Here is a 20,663-nt window from a genome sequence, read left to right on the forward strand (position 1 = left end):
CGGTCAAAAATATTTTGTGAAATGTAACGGAAACTCTGAAGAGACAGTATTTGCGAATTTCTTAATATTGATCGATGGAGGTAAAGAATATGTTTAATGTTCGTACTTGAAATCCAAAATGTAGTTTGGCTACTACATACACTACGTGATCAAAAGTATCCGGACACCCAAAAAACATACGTTTTTCATATTAGGTACATTGTGCTGCCACATACTGCCAGGTACTCATTATCAGCGACCTCAGTAGTCATTAGACATCGTGAGAAAGAAGAATGGAGCGCTCCGCGGAACTCACGGACTTCGAACGTGGTCAGGTGATTGGGTGTCACTTGTGTCAGAAGTCTGTACGCGAGATTTCCACACTCCTAAACATCCCTAGGTCCACTGTGTCAGATGTGATAGTGAAGTAGAAACGTGAAGGGACACGCACAGCACAAAAGCGTACAGGCCGACCTCGTCTGTTGACTGACAGAGACCGTCGACTGTTGAAGAGAGCCGTAAAGTGTTATAGACAGACATCTATCCAGACCATCACACAGGAATTCCAAACTGCATCAGGATCCACTCCAAGTACTATGACAGTTAGGCGTGAGGTGAGAAAACTTGGATTTCATGGTCGAGTGGCTGCTCATAAGCCACACATCACGCAGGTAAATACCTCGCTTGGTGTAAGGAGCGTAAACATTGGACGATTGAACAGTTTAAAAACGTTGTGTGGAGTGACGAATCACGGTACACAATGTGGCCATCCGATGGCAGGGTGTGGGTATGGCAAATGCCCAGTAAACGTCATCTGTCAGCACGTATAGTGCCAACATTAAAATTCGGAGGTGATGATGTTATTGTGTGGTCGTGTTTTTCTTGGAGGGGGCTTGGACCCCTTGTTGTTTTGCGTGGCACTCTCACAGCGCAGACCTACATTGATGTTTTAAGCACCTTCTTGCTTCCCACTGTTGAAGAGCAATTCGGGGATGGCGATTGCATCTTTCAACACGATCGAGCACCTGTTCATACTGCATGGCCTGTGGCGGAGTGGTTACACAACCACAACATCCCTGTGATGGACTGGCCTGCATAGAGTCCTGCTTGATTCCTATAGAACACCTTTGGGAGTTTTGGAACGCCGACTGTGCCAGGCCTCACCAACCTACATCGATACCTCTCCTTAGTTCAGTACTCCGTGAAGAATGGGCTGCCATTCCCCAAGAAACCTTCCAGCACTGATTGAAAGTATGCCTGCAAGGGTGGAAGCTGTTATCAAGGCTAAGGGTGGGCCAACACCATATTGAATTCCAGCAGTACCGATGGAGGACGCCACGAACTTCTAAGTCATTTTCAACCGGGTGTCCGGATACTTTTGATCACATAGTGTATGTTTAAAATTATAGTACTTAATTTCTTAATGACTGAAAATTCTGAATTTAAGGTTACTTTTATTAATAAAAATATTAAAATACACACACACACACACACACACACACACACACACATATACATATATATATATATATATATATATATATATATATATATATATATATATATTGTGTGTGTGTGTGTGTGTTTTGTATTTATTTAGATAAATAAAAAAATATCACACAACTAGATACGTAAGCACAAAAAAGAATCCTGGCGATACAAGTAGTTAATGGAGAAATGATCCCAATAAATTTCTTTAAATTGGAAGCATTTCATATGTCAATGAAATAATAATAATATTAAAAAAAAACACTGGTAGCGATCAGTCTTTGAAAAAGACGAAATTCGTGGAGTAAAGTTCTGACCCATTAAGCCCCTATTCTACAACTGTTTCAAATTCAAGAACGTTATTATTCTCCTTGTTTACCTTCATTTTTAATATTCCCGCGCCAACAACAACTTGTGTGTCTCTTCACTCCTTTCATTTTTCATACCTTTATTCTCACCGTCATGATTAAAACGATTGGTTAGAAAAACGTGATTAACTAACCAAACTCATCATCATCAAAATGCCGAATACGTACGTATTTAAGACTGACCGTTTCTGATTTTGAAAACGCTCTTGTTTACACTGTAAGTCATTACTTGGCAGCATGTATGTCACATCGTCATTAAGAAATCATATATAATAGCTTTTTTTTTTAAGTAATAATAAAAACTTGTTCTAACTATTATTGAAACATTTGGATTGCGGGCGTAGCGAACAAGAAAATTTTTAACAAATCTATTTTCATTTCCAATACTTTCCTTTCTTCTTGCTTCTTCGGCACCCTCTTGCTATCAGCGCTCGGGGCAACCGCCCCGCTGGCCCCCCAACTTAGTTAAGACTCTGATTAGAACTATTCTAAATATAAAGCAATCTATTCTACATTTGCTAAATGGATAACACAAGCACTTATATATTTAAAAATTAGTTGTATTTAAGGTAAAATATTTTTTATCTTAAAAAGATATTTTAACTTCCAAAAACTTCTTATTATGAGGAAATGTACTATCCAATGTAATGTAGCATGGTGCATTAATATCGTCATTGTTAGAACAAATGCTATGCTTCAAAGATTGTGAAAGAAAACAGGAGAGTGAATTAGTTGCCGCATTTCATATTAGTAAAGTACAACAGCACAATTGATATTGTTTTCATTTGGTTATGTTATATTCCAGATTAAGTGATAATTCGTTTTCTAAATATAAAATTTTAATTATTCTAGATATTCTTTGTAACTTTTAAATAGCTTGTCAAGTCACACTTCGAAATTAAAACTTGGTTTGTTTGTACTTGGAGACGGTTGACTTTCCTTCTTTTTGTTGACCCTTTCATTAAGGACTAGATTCTACAAGAGCAGCAGATGTGCTGAGCATATATTACCCAATAGCAGTGCGCGAATTAGATTGTGTATATTTGAAGGGGGATAAAATAGTTCCTAACAGGAGATAGTTGATTGCTTTGTGAGGGACCAATGTTTCAATTTGTTGCTTTTGGAAGAGATTAAAACAAAATAGAAGGAAATTCCGCCCCGGGATTCGCACCCTGCCCGAAAGGCATGAGTGGCACAAGCTGGATGGTAGGCCCTGGTTCCATGAGATATGTTACGCCACAGAGGGTAGATTTATTTATTTATTTATTCGAGAAATCTAACAAATTTAGTGAGAAAATTTATTAAATTGAACTACTGCTTTCGCAAAATCATGGATTTAGCTTTTGTTTTTGTTTCTTTCTTTCTTTCTTTTTTTTAAATCTGTCTGATTTAACTTTGTTAAAACATTCTATGGGAATTTTCACATTCCGATACTATGAAAAGAAATAAAAAGTACTCCTACATTGAATATCACTTGCTAGTCCAAATGTTTCTATTGTTTTGTTCTTTCTTTTTATTCGTTTCCTTAATAGCATAATGTTTATAGGACCTGCATTTAAAACATAGATCTGTCCTGTTCAAACAACTTGAGCAAACTGGAAAACGACCGCGTGCTGAAACAACAGGCAAAAGGAAGAGCGAAAACTGACCGCTTCTTTTTCTTCTTCTTTTACGCGCCTATTTTTACGCTAGGTGTATGGGCCAACTTACGGACCGAAATTTACGACATCATTTTACGGACCGAAAATGCGCGCTGAAAATACGCTAGTGTATGTTGGCCTTTAGGCAGAGCGTTTCGAAACTTGAATTTTCGAATTTTCGCGGCTCATAACTTTGAAAGGAGACGTTTTTGTCCCATGTTTATTAGAATTTTTTTCTTTCATTTCATATAAGGAATCGCCTCCCAAAGTTTGTCGGTGGAGTTACCTACCACTCTATATATATATATATATATATATATATATATATATATGAAGTTCTAAAAATGGCGCCCTTGGACTACAGAGCACTCAGGTCAAAATAAAGCGAAAGAGTTATATGATGGAATGCCCTCCACGGCGTCCTTCAACAGCTATGGAGAATCAAAATTTCACCATGTGGCAACGTCGCAGATTAACTTGGAGCCATTAACATTGTTCTACGAATACAACAAACACTTGAATCGATTGCTACACTAATAAGTGATGCTAGTGTCGATCAATATCGATTTTAGCTGCTATCCAGAAAGAATCGATATAACTATTTCATTGATTGGTAGATTTGGTAGGTCTAATTTATGGTTATTTGTTTGCAACGTTGCCACATAGTGCAATTTGTGTCTCCAAACGAGGAATCGATATATATATATATATATATATATATATATATATATATATATATATATATATATATATATATATATATATATATATATATATATATATATACAGGGTGTTTCAGATAAAACGTCCAGTGCTTATAAATCCGAAACGGCCGAGAATAAAAAGATGAAACAAAAACTGAGATAGGAAAATGTCATAGGGTACATCACATGGTGATGTCGTGGTGACCCACAGGGCCCTCCTTCAAGGGGGCCCAGGGGCCAACTTCAAATTTTCAAATGGGAACGTGTATTTAATCATACCTCATTCAATAGTCCTTGAAAAACGAAACAACTTTTGTAGGAAACAATTTTCGATTTGGGCCACCGTTTTTAAATGGCCGCAAAAAGTGGGTCCTATATCAGATAAAACGTCCAGTGCTTATAAATCCGAAATGACTGAGAATAAAAAGATGAAACAGAAACTGAGATAGGAAAATGTCATAGGGTGCATCACATGGTGATGTCGTGGTGACCCACAGGGCCCTCCTTCAAGGGGGCCCAGGGGCCAACTTCAAATTTTCAAATGGGAACGTGTATTGAGTCATACCTCATTCAATAGTCCTTGAAATACGAAACAACTTTTGTAGGAAACAATTTTCGATTTGGAGCACCGTTTTCAAAATGGCCGCAAAAAGTCCTGTATCAGTTTGAAGTTGGCACATGGGTCCCCTTCACGGAGTTTCCTGAGGGTCACCACAACACCACTTGATATGCTTTATCATCGTTTCCATTTCAGTTTTTGTTTCATCTCTCTATTCTCAGCCGTTTCTGATTTAGGCCTATAAGCACTGGACGTTTTATCTGATACAGGACCAACTTTATGCGGCCATTTTGAAAACGGTGGCCCAAATCGAAAATTGTTTCCTACAAAAGTTGCTTCGTTTTTCAAGTGCTGTTGAATGAGGTATGGTTCAATGCGTGTTCCCATTTGAAAATTTGAAGTTGGCCCCTGGGCCCCCTTGAATTAGGGCCCTGGGGGTCTCCACGACAACACCATGTGATGCGCCTTATGACATTTTCCTATCTCAGTTTTTTTTCATCTTTTTATTCTCAGCCATTTCGGATTTATAAGCACTGGACGTTTTATCTGATATAGGACCCACTTTTTGCGGCCATTTAAAAACGGTGGCCCAAATCGAAAATTGTTTCCTACAAAAGTTGTTTCGTTTTTCAAGTACTATTGAATGAGGTATGATTCAATACATGTTCCTATTTGAAAATTTGAAGTTGGCCCCTGGGCCCCTTTGAAAGAGGACCCTGGGGGTCACCACAACAACACCATGTGATGCGTCCTATGACATTTTCCTATCTCAGTTTTTGTTTCATCTTTTCATTCTCAGCCGTTTCGGATTTATAAGCACTGGACGTTTTATCTGAAACACCCAGTGTATATATATATATATATATATATATATATATATATATATATATATATATATATATATATATATATGTGTGTGTGTGTGTGTGTGTGTATGTATGTATGTATGTATGTATGTATGTATGTATGTATAGGGTTTTATAGGGTGTTAATGAACTATACCGACAAACTTTAATATGTGATTCCTCACATCAAAATAAGAGAAAAAGTTCATATAGGCATTTGACGAAAAGTGCATAGTTTCAGAGCTAGGGCTGTCCAAAATCGCAAGAAAACCAAATTGCAAGAGCCCCTATTTCGAATTCGAGAGACTCTGGATGGTGGTCCTTAACAGCGTAAATGAAGTCACGCATACACAATCCGAAAATGCATATTACATTAATGTTCAATGGGTGTACATATTATTCCCTCCAAGGTGAAATTGCCAGATATTCCGTCAACCGAATTTTGAGATAGACTCTGACTATGATTGGCCCAAAGTAGGCGAACGATAAGCCTTGATAGCACTGAACACGGATACCTTTGGCGCGATGTCGGAAATATTGAGGATCGTCAGCAGCACGGTCTCTCGTACTCGGAAGAACGCAAGCTGGGATGTTTTGTTTCACGCTTATAAGTGAAGAAAATGTGAAATATACCGTGACGAAATGCATATCATCACGTGTTATTCCGAACACAAAGAAACATGGAGCTGCCGGTTTCTAAGACTTCTGGCTTCCCTCCAAAGCATTGGATGTGCGTTGCTGTCAAGGTTTACCCCCTACCTACTTTGGACCCTTGTTAAAATCAGGTTATATCTGAAAACTCTATTGGAAACATATCTCAGAATTACACTTTCTAGGAAATATTTTCTGCACATATTGACAATTGAAAAATGAAACGAAATCTTTAAGTTTTACGTCCCACGATTATGCCGGTTAGGGTAAAGGAGACGGTGCTGATGAGTAATGAATGAAATGGTGGAATGAAGAAAGTGGGAGGAAACGGAAGAACCCCGAGAAAACCCACGAGCACGGTGTTTGTCCACCACAAAGTCCACACGGCGCGAGCTGGGATCGAACCAGGGACCCCAAACACCGGAGGTGAACGCTCTACTACTGAGCCACCGCGCCCCCATATTGACAATTGATGAAATATGCACTTTTGAATTATGCACTATGCGGCGTAGTTCAACGCAGACCCCGCGGCGTTGGCATTTAACACAAGGGTCTGCGTCTTCAACACATAACCGGTGTTCAGCGGTGTTAAATTGGATCTGTGTTAGTATTTTCGGTGTTGATACGACACCATGTCAGGATCGGTAGAGTGGAGAAAAGTGTTGAGTGTTACTTGTGGCGGTGTTGCACCAACACGAAGAAAATAACACGGTGTGTAGTGTGTTGAATATTTTTGTTAATATTACACCATGTCAAGCATCAATGTAACACAGTCTCTGTATTACTTCAACATCATTTTCTTATTATTTTAACACAATCTGTGTCATAATTCAAGATCAAAGCCGTAAAAGGAACACCGTTTTGGTGTTAATTCAACACTCCCTGCCATAAAATTAAAGGTCAGTCCACCAGATTAACAACGTTTTTGGTGTTAGTTCGACTCCACTTCTGTGTTACTGAGACACCTATTTTGGTGTTGAAATAACTCCATGTGTGGTGTTAATGTAACCACTTTTCTGTGTTGGAAAACCATGTGGTGTGCATGCTTACGCTTACCAAAGATTCAAATTTTAAAATAAGAATAGTAAACTACAGAACACTTCATATAGAAAATCTCCATAAAAAATTTTTTCGTCCTCCCAACATTTATTGTGAAGCATTTCTTGATGGTGCAAAACACAACCTTCACCAACATCTTGTTCAAGAATGATAAGACACTCTTACCTATATTATTATAGTACGTTTGCCTCTTTATCGTAATTCTATTTGTTTTCCTCCATGTTTGAAGCACAGTCCCCGGTGTTGACTGGTGAACTCTAGTGCAGTGTAGAAGTGACACAGTAATACGATGTTGTTTCTCGCTGTTGACATATTTCTTCAGAAACATTATGCAAAAAATTGAAAACTCGCGCAGTTTGCATGTTGAAATTTTTCATATGCCTGGTTTGTTTAAGTATTTCTTTCTACAGAGTTTGTCGGTAGCTTCAATTCATAAGCCTTTATAATTAGATGCCCAACATATTTGGCAATCACGCAGAAAACGACACCAAAGATTCTACACTTGTGTTAATTTAACACACAGGCTGTGTGTCATTTCTACTACCGGCATTTCACACATAACTTCCAATGAAGAGTGAGTTGTTCTATACACCGATTTGTGTTATGTTTTAACACAATCGTGTTAACACATAGGCATGTCGTTGAAATAACACAACGATTTTTACAGTGTATCATGTTGAGGTCAGAAAAGACCCCCAAGCAAACTTCTAGTGTTAAAGAAAAACATTCAAAATTGATGTATGGACTCACATTTTGAGATCTCACTAGATTATGGTGAGGTATTATAAAAAATCTAAGCAATGATGCTAGGATTTGTTATCGGAATTTAATTAGTCATTTGATCTGAATCATTATCTTTTTTTAAACAATTGTTTATTTGTGATTCTTTACAAAACAATAAAATTACACTGATATAACTGGAATATGGATAGTTTTGTAGAAAGTATTTGGTTTAACTTGGTAAGTATTTACTCTTTTGTTAGCAAGTTTATTGTTTTTATTTTTGTACCGACGACAACAGATCAACGTCTATCGGCTTTAACCGCCATCTGCAAAGAGTCGATGTAAATATTTGATGGAATGGTAGATTAACTGTGTGGTCTCATATACCTGTAATGCGATGTTCCCACATAGTGGAAATCACGTCTTCGGATGACCATCATAAAGGTATAAATTATATATATATATATATATATATATATATATATATATATATATATATATATATATATATATATATATATATATATATATATATATATAAAATTAAAAGTGACTATGTTTGTCACTTTATCTATTGAACCACCCGACTGATCTACATCAAAATTTTCAATGTAGATGAGGTTCGGGACTGGGATGACTTTTATCATTTTACTTTAACGGAGCAATGTAGGGAAGGGTTGGAGGGGAAGATATACAAAAATCAATAAATACAAAAATAAAAGTGACTATGTTCGTGAATTAATTACTTTTGAACCACTCAATCGATCTCAATCAAATTTTCAACATTTTCAACAAGTTCAAACCTGGAAAGTTTTTTATCATTTCATTTTGACAGTAGATCTTAGGGGAGGGGGAGGGGAGGAGAGGAAATATATGAAAATAAATAAAACTTAATAACTTTTGAATCACCCGACCAATCTCGATTAAACTTTCAACATAGATAAGGTTCGGATCTGGAATGTTTTCCTCGTTTCACTTTTTCAGTGAAACGAAGGGGAGGGGTGGAGGAGATATATGATTAAAAAAATAAAAATCGAAGTGGCTCTCTTTGTAACTTCATCACGCTTAAACCACCCGACCGATGTTAAAACAATTTTCAACATACATGAGGTTCGGATCTGAGGTGGTTTTTATCATATCACTTTAACTGTAGAACTTAGGGGAGGTAGAGGGGAGTCATTTATAAAAATAAATCAAACTTAATAACTCTTGAGCCACCAGACCTATCTTGATCTAACTTTCAACATAGATAAGGTTCGGACCTGGGATGTTTTCGTTATTTCACTTTTACGGTGGAACCTAGGGGAGGGGGAAGAGGGTTAATATATGTAGAAAGAATAAAAATAAGTGACCATCTTTGTGATTTCATCACGCTTTAACCACAGGACCAATCTTAATGAAATTTTCAATATGGATGAAGTTCGGACCATGGGTGGTTTTTATCATATCACTTTGACGGTAGACCTTAGGAGAGGGGGAGGGGGGCAAACATGTAAAAATAAATGAAACTTAATAACTCTTCAACCACCCAACCAATCTCGATCAGATTTTCAACATAGATGACGTTCGGGCTTGGGATATTTTTTATCATATACCTTTGACGGTGCAACATAAGGGAGGGAGAGGGGAAGGAGGAGATTTGTACATATAAAATAAAAATGAAAGTGACTGTCTATGTGACTTCACTCTTGAACCGCTTGACCGATCTCGATCAAATTTTCAACATAGATGAGATTCGGGCCTGGGATGGTACTTAATATATTCACTTTGACGATAAAACTTAAGGGATTAGGAAGGAGGTGGAGATATATAGATAAAACTTAATAACTTTTGAACCACCGGACCGATCTCGATCAATTTTTTAACTTAGATTATGTTCGAACATTAGATGATTTTTGTTATACCACTTTGACGATGTAACTTAAAGTAGGGGAAAGACGTGTACAAATGATCGAAAATGACCGATATTAGTGTCGAATCTATAGTTTTTGAGGTCGTTGGAATGAACAGTGACACTTCTGATACCATTTAAATCCAAATTGAGCCCCGCAAAATGGTGTGATGGGAGAAATATATATATATATAGTAATAGTAAAAAGTCGCTGACTAACGAAACATATTACTACTTTTTCTTAATTTAACCCAGCGAAGCAGGTAATTGATGCTAGTATATGTATATATATATACACACACACACACACACACACATATATATATATATATATATATATATATATATATATATATGTGTGTGTGTGTGTGTGTGTGTGTGTGTGCTTTACTTTGACCTGTACAATAGCCCTCTGTGGTCAGTGTGCACCATTTTTAGAACACCTTTTGGCTTGTGTACTAACAATTTCCGATATATATATAAAATTGTCTACCTTTCTGGCCCTTGTTTACTTACGCGAATTGAGCTATGAGGCAGCTTCGCAGATGAAGAACCATAGAGTAAACCTACCAATCCATCATGTAGTTACATAGATTCTTTCAAGATGGCATTTAATGTCGATAGATGTTGACACTAGCACCATCTATTAGCGTAACAATCGATATAATTGCTTAGTGGATTCTTACAAGGAAAGAGAGGGAGATTATATCGAAGTGGAAGATGGTTCATACACCAATCGAAAGTACCAATGACACCTTTTACGAAACTATAATAAAAATTTTCCGAATGCATATATAGTACGAATTATATGCATATGCAGGGTCCAGAAAGTTCGTTGCAATCCCTAGAAATCGCAAACGGTGAGACAGATACCAAAAGAGGAAAACACGTTTGTCATCATTTCAAAAGTACAACACATCAAAGTAAAAAGTGTTGTCCCAGCGTCACCCACATGGTACTAGTTGGGGTCGAACTCAAAAATTACAAATGGTAAGGGATCAAGTAGCACATCGTTGGAAAGCTGTTGGGATATGAAAGAAGACGGAAGAAGTCTCGAATCTCTAACATTACCCTGTGCAAAATGGCGGCCGGTCAAAATGTCTGCAAAAACGTCATTGTAAAATCTATGGCCATCCCAAAAATACCTGAAATGTTGAGACAGAGGTCAAAACAGCAAACCACGTTTGTCATCATTTCAAAAGTTCAATGATTTAAATTAAAAATATTTGTCCTAGGGTCCTCCCCGTTGTCCCAGATGGGGTCCTCCTCAAACTTTTCAAATGGAAAAGGGGAGCCAAGTGGCATATTGTTGGAAATCTGTTGGAAAATGAAAGAAGACAAAACAAGTCTTGACTCTCTAGAGTAACCCTGTGCAAAATATACATCCACATTTCGGTTCTCCAAGTTCATTCGCTTTCCATTATGCAATCAGCACTTGTCACTATGAGACACTTGCACGTATTCGCTGTTTCCGGTGCAAGAAGATTTTTGAATCGTTTCATACTTGATAATTCAGACAACGAGCATAAATACCACTACAGTACATTATATGTTAACTAGTCAGTTCCAAACTTAAAGATGTCAAAGTCATTTCTTTTATTTTCTTTATTTCTCAATTTGCTTTTGTTTTATTATATTATTATTTTTTATTTATTTAGACATTACTAGGCTCAAAGAGTAGAATCTCACATTGAGGGTATTTCCTTTCTTTCTGTTCAGAACAAGAATTCAAGTGAAAACAAACTAAAATCAACTACAGAAAGAAGAAAAATATAAGATGTTTGCACAGTGTTATCGTAGGGTGTCCAGAGGTTTTCTATCTGCTTTCATTTAACAACAGCTTTCAAATGATATGCTACTTTGACTCCCCTTTCCATTTGAAAATTTTGAGTACGACCCCATCTGGAACCCTTCAGAGGACACTGGGACAAAGATTTTTACTTTCAATCATTCTTGAAATGATGACAGATGTGTTTTCCTGTTTTGACATCTGTCTCGCCGTTTCAGGTTTCTTTTCGTGGTCATACACTTTACAATGACGTGTTTTGCAGACATTTTGACCGGCCGTCTTTTTGCACAGGGTAATTTTAGAGTCGGGACATGTTCCGTCTTCTTTCATTTCCCAACAGCTTTTCAATTCCCTGTTATATCTGATATGTTACTTGATCCCCTTACCATTTGTAATTTTTGAGTTGTACCCCGCCTGAGACCCTATGGGTGGTCCTGGAACAACACTTTTTGCTTTGATACGTTGTACTTTCAAAATGATCAAACACGTGTTTTCCTCTTTTGGCATCTGTCTCACCGTTTGCGATTTCTAGGGGCTGCAACAGATTTTCTGGACACCCTTTATATTCATATAACTCGCACAGCATACTTCGGTTTCGAGATACAGGATTGCCAACTTGGAATTCAAAATCGACATCAAAAACGGGTATGCTGTAATAATTGACAGCAATGTCTAGCTTTGGTACAGATTTCATGCTCAGTGGACCCAAAGCGTTGATGTTTGAAATCTCCTTTGGTATCTGTATGTACTGCAGATTAGCGCCTGGAGCTAAGTAGGTGTAGAAATGATGACGTATGGACAACATCCTCATGCGATAGTGAAGTCGGTAGTTTTTCTTTTTTTTTTATTCGGTTCTCCCTGGAGTAGACGCTATTATCTTAATGAAAGCAGAAGGAGCGAACTTGTTTTCCAATTTAGCAGCAATGCCTCGGATATATCGGTCGTTTCAGTTTGTTTCTTCGCTCCGTGTCCGGATTGCACACCACATTTAATATGTACTGCATTACGTTGTAATTGGTACCACCCTAACGTAAGACCCACCAGTACACAAACACAAAGGGACAATATGTAGGGATGGAAGCCGTGGGTGAAACCAGATACAAACGATAAATATGGGTTCGGAAATTTGTTGACTTCGATAATAGCTATTTATTGATGCGTGTGTGAAACAGGGATCGTACTACTTGTACATGTGGATGTTGGTCAACTCTGTCGCATACGACTACATGTTAGGAATGAATGTGTGTTGGAAACTCTAGATAATGAGCCAGATACGAGTACGAGGGAACTTAGACGTGAAATGCATATTATTAGTCACATGACTTTGTGGCTTGAAGTATATGAAAATGTATTTTACCCACACTACCTGCGTAAGTACAAGGCTGACAGTAGCGGATTTCCAATCACGTAAAGCATTCTGCCAGTGGTTCATTCAAGAGACCACTATCATCATGTTGTTTCAGACATGAGTACTGTTAACTGACGAGGTCACGTTTGAAAGGGATGGTATCAACTTGCATAACAGAAACAGGTGAACAGATGCACAACCGCATGGTACGGTTGCCCCTCATCATCAACACCGTTTGGACTCAGTGTATATGATGTGGTATTGTCCAACTGATCGGTACATACATGCTACCTCGAAGACTGAATGGAGATCTATATTTGACCTTTCTGCAGGATACGCTACCCAAAGGACTGGAAAATGTTCCCCTAGCGATTCACCACGACGTGAGGTACATGCATGATGGGGATTCCGCGCACATTAGTATGAATGTTCGCCTGTGGTATAACAAAGATTCCTAAGACGTTAAATCAGGCATGGCAGTCCAGCATATTGTGTTTTCCGGTCTACAGGTGTGAATCCTCTGGATTTTTTTTTCTGTAGGTGTGGTGTATGCTCCTCCTATCAATATTATCAACGACTTGGAACAGTGTATTCATAACTCCTGTGCAATTGTTCACCATGACCCACATATTATCGAACCCCTTGATCTGATGTCATGCATGCATTGATTCCATGGCGAACAGTTCGAACATCTCATGTGATGTGCCTGACGAAAATACGTCTCTCTCTCTCTCTGCACCTCGATAACTAAATCTTCGAAGTTACTGTTTCAATTGCGTTCGGCCCTCGCTAGCCCTTCCAATATGCTCAATATGATCTATGTTCATAGGATTTTTTTTTTTTTTTTGCTTTTCTCGGTGTCAGGAATCATCTCACAACAATTTATAAAGCACTTTCACTTTATAATAAAGGAGACTTTTTTTTGGACACTTGTACAAATTTAATGCACTTCAATAAGCGTTGAAGGCACTCCATACACAGAAGTTAATTATTTTAGTGAAGTTTACAGACAATGAAATAAGACATAAAGTTAGTAATAAGTAACAAGGATCAGAACTTCGTTCCTGAGATGAATCTATATTTTTCCCATTGGTAAACAGACACATACATAGGATTTGAGGATGTGAAAATCCACGCGATGAGGAAACTTGAAGTGACTTACTGAAAATAAACATATCGTGTCAACTAATTTTTACAACCTGATAATCACGTCTTTATATCTTGATTATTAAGAGACACCCACAGCTGAAACCTACTTGGATGTGTTTCAGAAGTTTAATGTACCGTGTATACTAAATGGTGCTATTTACAAATAATATGAACCACCCACACTGCAAGATATGTATGAGTTTCTGAACATGGGATACGATGTATGCATCATACCAACATGACCTTTGATATCACCTAATACTTGTGTTTTTTTTTCTTTTAGGAACATATTATACGTTTCAAAATTTAAACAGTTCTTCGGATAAAAAAATAGCCACTATATGCTAGGCAACTGCAAAGGTGCTGCGGAATATTAGCTAAGAGATGGAATCCTATTTTAGTATACCTTGTTAGATATATGAAGGGCTGGCGGGATAAAAGGGATAAGTCCATCAATTCACAGAAGGGATGCTTTTATGTCCAATTATACATTGAACCAATGCCTTTCGAATGGTGTTGTTGATTGTGAAATAAATCGGACCACTCCTTCTAAAATCACTAAGAAAAATTACAAATAAATTATCAAAGACAAAATTTATTTGGTTCCAGAGCATTGTTTTTGCTCTCCTGAAAAATTTTTAAAAGTGGACTTATCCCTTTTATCCCGCCAGCCCTTCATATGTTAGAATTATACTAGACATATGAGATACAATAAGTGCAGCTGCTTTATAATTGATGTAATAGTGTACAGGCAGTGTGTATTTTATACAGTTCAGAGAAGATGTTTCCAACCAATATTGTGCTCAAGTCTCTTTACAAGACAATAACAATAGACATATAAAACGTTTAACATGCTTTCGATTATTAAGTTATACCTGTACCAAAGTCGGTTCGAGTTTCTATAGAACGAGCTAGACCAAACATTTACGCGTGCTGTTGATGACTATGGTCCTAATCCTTTCAGAACTTACTTCAGAACTCTGTAAAAATCCTGCCCTAGGCTGCTCAAACCTTAAATCAAATCACCTTTCCCTACCTCATATTAAAAAAAATACATCGTATAATATTTCTATACAATACTAATTATATCTTTTTTATGATAAACAATAATAATTAAATAATTCCAAACTATAATTTACTCTACCTAGCTCGACCTACCCCCTGCACACACACACACACACACACACACACACACATATATATATATATATATATATATATATATATATATATATATAAACTTTACAATATCAATGATTTCCTAAGATTGGTTGGGAATATTGTATTCCGAGAAATAAAGTTTGGTTTCGATTTCTATTAAACATTTTGATTGCCAATGTCATTTAGCATTATATATAAGAATTTAATTTGTTCTATATTTCAGAAACTAAAATAGTATAACTCTGTAAATTTACATATTGTTTAATTTTCTATAACCAGATTGACTTCGTAGCTCATGATGAAGAACCGTATGCCACAGGCGCTTGCAGTGATATATATGCTCCTTTGAGAGCTAAAGGAATGTTTGTAGCTACCCAAAGAACAGAAGGTGTTTCTACGTCAGATATTGTGGCAAGGATTGTTCGAGACTATGATACGTATGTCAGACGGAACCTGGCAAGGGGATACAGTGCGAAAGAACTTAATGTGTCTTTCCTAAATGTAAGTACATAGCACTATTTTACATTTTAAAAAGAAGTATTCAAAGAATCGATCTATTATCTCCAATATAGGGTTCAAACAAAGCCTTATTTATGAGCAGACAGTTGAGAGATTTATGAGGATAACACATTTTAAAAGGGGATGAAATTATATTTGTACGTTTTGGTTTATAATGATTTTAAACGAAGTTTACTTCTTAATGTTTCTCCCGCCAATTGTACATGTGAGACTTGAGAATCATAACTTATTCCCTCCCGTTCTTTTATTTACACAAAATAAAGGTTCTTCCTTATTATTTATATGTTGCTAGTGACGATACCTATCGATGGGAAGCGAATAGAATTGAAAAAAATTTGATCATTCAATTAGAGGGTCAATCCATGCCAAGTGATCGAGAAAATGAAAAATTGCCGTCAGACCTTTTTCAAAAAATCTAATTTTTCATGAATGTTTACACTATATCAGAGTATTTCAAAACCACAAATAATTATTTTTTAAAACATCTCGTAGCGACGCAGCTTCTTCTGTCATTTTGCGTTTTCTCGATTTCAGGGATTTATTTTGTTTTGAAGATTTCAGCATGTATTTGTCCTTGCAAATTGAAAATTGCTGAAGATGTCCAACTTGTGTAGAGCTAAAACTTTGTCCTTTTAATATTTCCCCTAAGACCACTTGAAAGGGGTGAAATCAGGGCCTACAGTAGCAACATTTTTGGACATTGAAGACATGTTTCGGAAGATGAAGCAACTAACGTAGAGATCTGAATTTGTGTGTGCGTGTAGTTGGGGGTCATACGTTTAACTCAGAAATTTGCAGACTTGCAGCTGCTATCAAGGCCTGAAAAATATCCTAGATATGAGGAATTATGCCATTTTGCCATATTTCACTGTCCAATATCTCCAATGGGACTGGATAAAAAAATCTGAAATTTTGGGAATACTTAGTCCTTTAGTATACCGTAACACACAACAAAGCGCGTTTTGCGTTTTTGAGCAGAAGAGGGTCAAAGTATTAATGAATGATGTCATACTCTACGTTTGTTGTGTGCTAAAGGACTAACTATTCCAAAAATTTCAGATCTTTTTATCCAGGGTCATTGGAGATATTGTACAGTGAAATATGGCAAATTAACAAAATTCCTCAAGTGTACGATATTTTTTCAGGCCTTTGGAAGCAGCTATAGGTCTGCAAATTTCTGAGTATAAGCTTATGACCTCCTACTACATGCACACATAAATCCAGACCGGCACGTCAGTTGCTTCCTCTTCCCAAATATGTCTTCAATCTCCAAAAATGTTGCTGCTGTAGGCCCTAATTTCACCACTTTCAAGTGGTTTTAGGCGAAATGTTAAGAGGACAGAATTTTAGCTCTGCAAAAGTTGGGCAACCCCAGCAATTTCCAATTTGCTAGGACAAATACATGCTGATATATTCAAAACAACGTAAACGCCTGAAATCGAGAAAACGAAAAATGGCGGCAGAAGCAGCGTCGCTGCGATATGTTTAAAAATAATTATGATTTTGAAGTATCCTGATAGAGGTTAAACATTCATGAAAAAAATTAGATTTGTTGTAGATGGTCTAGCGGCACATGCTTGATTACTTCGAATGGTTTTACTCTAGAGCGTGACAATTTTCACTATTATTAGGGATTAATTTATGTATTTATAGAATTTGCATCCAATTTTTTGTGGCTACTTTCACAAGCGATAGTAGCACGACCTAACTCAAAGTGAATGGCCTCAACAGTTGTGTTGGTAAATTTATCTCAGTTTATCCGTGACGAGTGTAATGAATGTTTGTGTTGAAGAATGCCATCAAATATCGGCTAGTAATGTGTGGGCTACATAACATGGTTTTCCCACTCCAAATACTGTTACAGTGTCACAATCAAGATGTGCAGGAAACGTGCATTCACCACGTCGAAGAACAGTATAATACATGTATTAAAAAGGACAGGAAAAGCCGATTCTTGTAAGACAGAACAAGTCAACACTATTCTGGTATCAGAAGTACATCAGCTACTACCTGGAAAGTACAAGCTTTTGTCACAAAAAGGAACTCAGCTAAACACAGAGGTATTGCAAAACATCTCCCGAGACAATTCGCCATAATTCATCATGATTTTGAGTTAGAGAAGCGTCGAAAGAGTCATGTTCAGAAACGCTTACCAAAATACATTGCAGGACGTCGCATCAGCGTATCTGCAAGTTATCTATAGAGCAACAAGTACAAATAACTTGGCAAGCTGGATATGGAACATGTATTCATCAAATGTTTGAAACAAACTACGTTCAATTTTCTACGTAAAACGTAGCGTTAGAAGCTTCCAAAGATGGAACCGCGAATATAGGAAAACGTTTGGCAATGAATTCGTAATCATTGCTGATTTATATTATAAGATTGGAAATTAAAGATATACAATGTAAATGCCGGAAATGCCGGAATGAATTCTAATTATTATCAGACCAACGTTTTGACACCAGTTGATTGCTATTATATTCCTCGCATGTGTAGGAAGGAGACAAATCAGATATGAGTTTACCAGGACAAACTATCCGACTGTATCTTTCTTTTGATGAACCTTTTCCTTCAACAGGCAGAAGATATTGGTATCCGTGATATTCTCTTCACTCGCATTCCAGTTAAATTTCCGGATACTTCAGCCATGGACTATCGCACCTTCGGTCTCTGGAAAGATCTTCGCACAGCACAGCCTCTCACTGTTGGCAACCAATGGGAATCTCTGGTAGGAAGTAGTTGCTACTAGAGGCTATACACTTTAGACCAGCTTTCTACCATGAAAAATTTGCTGCCGAGCGATAGCCTGAATGCAAGTTCTCCGAATAGATTACCATCGCTATTGGAGTCATGGGATTTTCTGAACAAGTACACTAGTCGAATTAGGTACCTCTCGTGGACAAAATTGGTAATGATTTCTTTCTCTTTACAGAATTGTAGTAGTAGTTGTCCTATTCAACATACTAAAAGTCCTGAATAATATTACTTGTGCTAACTACGCCATCTTGGAAAATGGCGAACGATCACAAATCTTCATTCGATGTTTCGCTAATTTCTTAAAGAATGTTAAATTTAGAAAGTAAATGAACTACACCAATTTGAAAGAGCAGAGAATTTCCTATTATATAGAACTTTCACATTTCTCTCAAACGGTAAGCATTCTGTCATCATCCACACGGCATTTTTGGTGAAGTGATATGTGGTGAGCACATCGACAGCCCGCGAGATATATTTGTGATTTTCTTCCTTCTCTTCACAAGATTGTTATAATTGTGGTCCTCATCAATATACAACAAGTCCTGAATGATGCGATTTGTGCTGATGCCCTATCTTGGAAAACTGGCGGACGATCAGACACCTTCATTCGGTTTTTGGCTAGTTTCTCGAAAATGACTATCTTCAGAAAGAAAATTAACTGGACCATTTCGAAAGAGTAAAAATATTCTATGAAATACAACTTTCACATTTTTCTTCAATACTCAATTCTCTCCAAAAATTGTGGTCAGTTTTCCTGTCTTGAAATTATAAATCAATCGAAAATTGTGTTGCCAGAATACTGTAATTTTATAGGATAATTGACAATTACTCATCTCTAATTGATTTTTTGTTATAAACGATAAATTGTAAAGTATTTCTTGAGCATTTGAGCGCAGAGAAATGTTTCCTTCCTTATGTAGTCAACTCACCTTTGCTAATAAAGATATGTTTTCCGCTTCGTGATTTATAAATCCCAAAAGCAGAAAATACTTATGATGATTGTAAGGCTCATTTCCACACCAGCTTTACCATATTGAGAATAGGCCAATTTTGTCTTTTTTTACGTGGTCTCCGTGTAGGCCTAATCAACGAATGTAATAATTATTCTCATTTTCATCTTCATTCTCATCATCTACCATTTATATTGTAGGCTGATTACTACATCCCATGCTGCTTCAGTAAGCGCTAAGATTAATGCATATCATGTGTGCTTTTTGCAAAACAAAACTCTTCACATTTTGTTTCAATGCAGGGCATAAAATTAGTGTCATTAAGTCGTCAGATGCCGGTGCTTGTGTCATTGGGTTAGGTAGAAGAATGTTTCCATGAGCTTTCCATCCCCATTCTTCTGCATCAAGTTGTTTCCTTCTCCTTAACTACACTTGGTGGAAAATCCTGCACATGTGTATCGAGGCTGCATGTGAAGTGGAAGGAAGACTTTCCAACTTTACTTCGATTTTACTTTTTTCTTTGTTAACACATTTATACTTGTAATCACCAAGACATATGATTTGTCAGCTACATATAATCCAAGGACGAAAATTTCGCCTGTTCTCAAATCTCATTTTTGGGAGCATGAGGATTATTGAAGAGACCTAGGGCATCCGAATGTCTTCTCACTTGTTAAGTAGTACAGTTGCTTTGGTCTATTCTTTGTGAAAGAAGGCTGAATTCGTGTCAGAATCAGAACAACTTACAGCATGAGCGAACAGAAAATGTTCTTTGAGGTTAGAGTGCTTCTCTTTCGGTTGCGTGGCAAAGTACGTTTTAGTGGGTACCTTACCTCTTCCTGGCTTTACGAAGGTTATCATTGCTGAAAGTACCATCTGCACTGACACCTGTCCATAAGGACAATAATTCCTTGCAAATTGACATTATATTTCAAGGCCCTTACAAATATCTTCGTACCTTGATCGTAGTTTTCTCATTCTTGTTTTTCCGAGATCAACATGTTGGCTCACTGTGACCCTACATTGCAGAATTCCCCGAAGCTTTCAGCCGTCTGAGAGAGTGGATACTGGAGCACCTTG

The 20,663-nt window shown here is 37.1% G+C and overlaps 1 protein-coding gene across 1 annotated transcript in view; it reads left to right on the forward strand.

The window, feature by feature from the left end:
- Nucleotides 1-20,663, forward strand: part of LOC145674113 (putative choline-phosphate cytidylyltransferase) — an 87,608-nt gene that overhangs the window by 42,016 nt on the left and 24,929 nt on the right. The window contains exon 5 of the mRNA XM_081743937.1: nucleotides 15,634-15,855. Within this exon, the coding sequence (XP_081600063.1) occupies nucleotides 15,634-15,855 (222 nt within the window). The remainder of the gene's footprint in view (nucleotides 1-15,633; nucleotides 15,856-20,663) is intronic.

Source organism: Thermobia domestica, chromosome 17, assembly GCF_964235325.1.
Source record: "Thermobia domestica chromosome 17, izTheDome1.hap1.1, whole genome shotgun sequence".
Lineage (NCBI taxonomy): Eukaryota > Metazoa > Arthropoda > Insecta > Zygentoma > Lepismatidae > Thermobia > Thermobia domestica.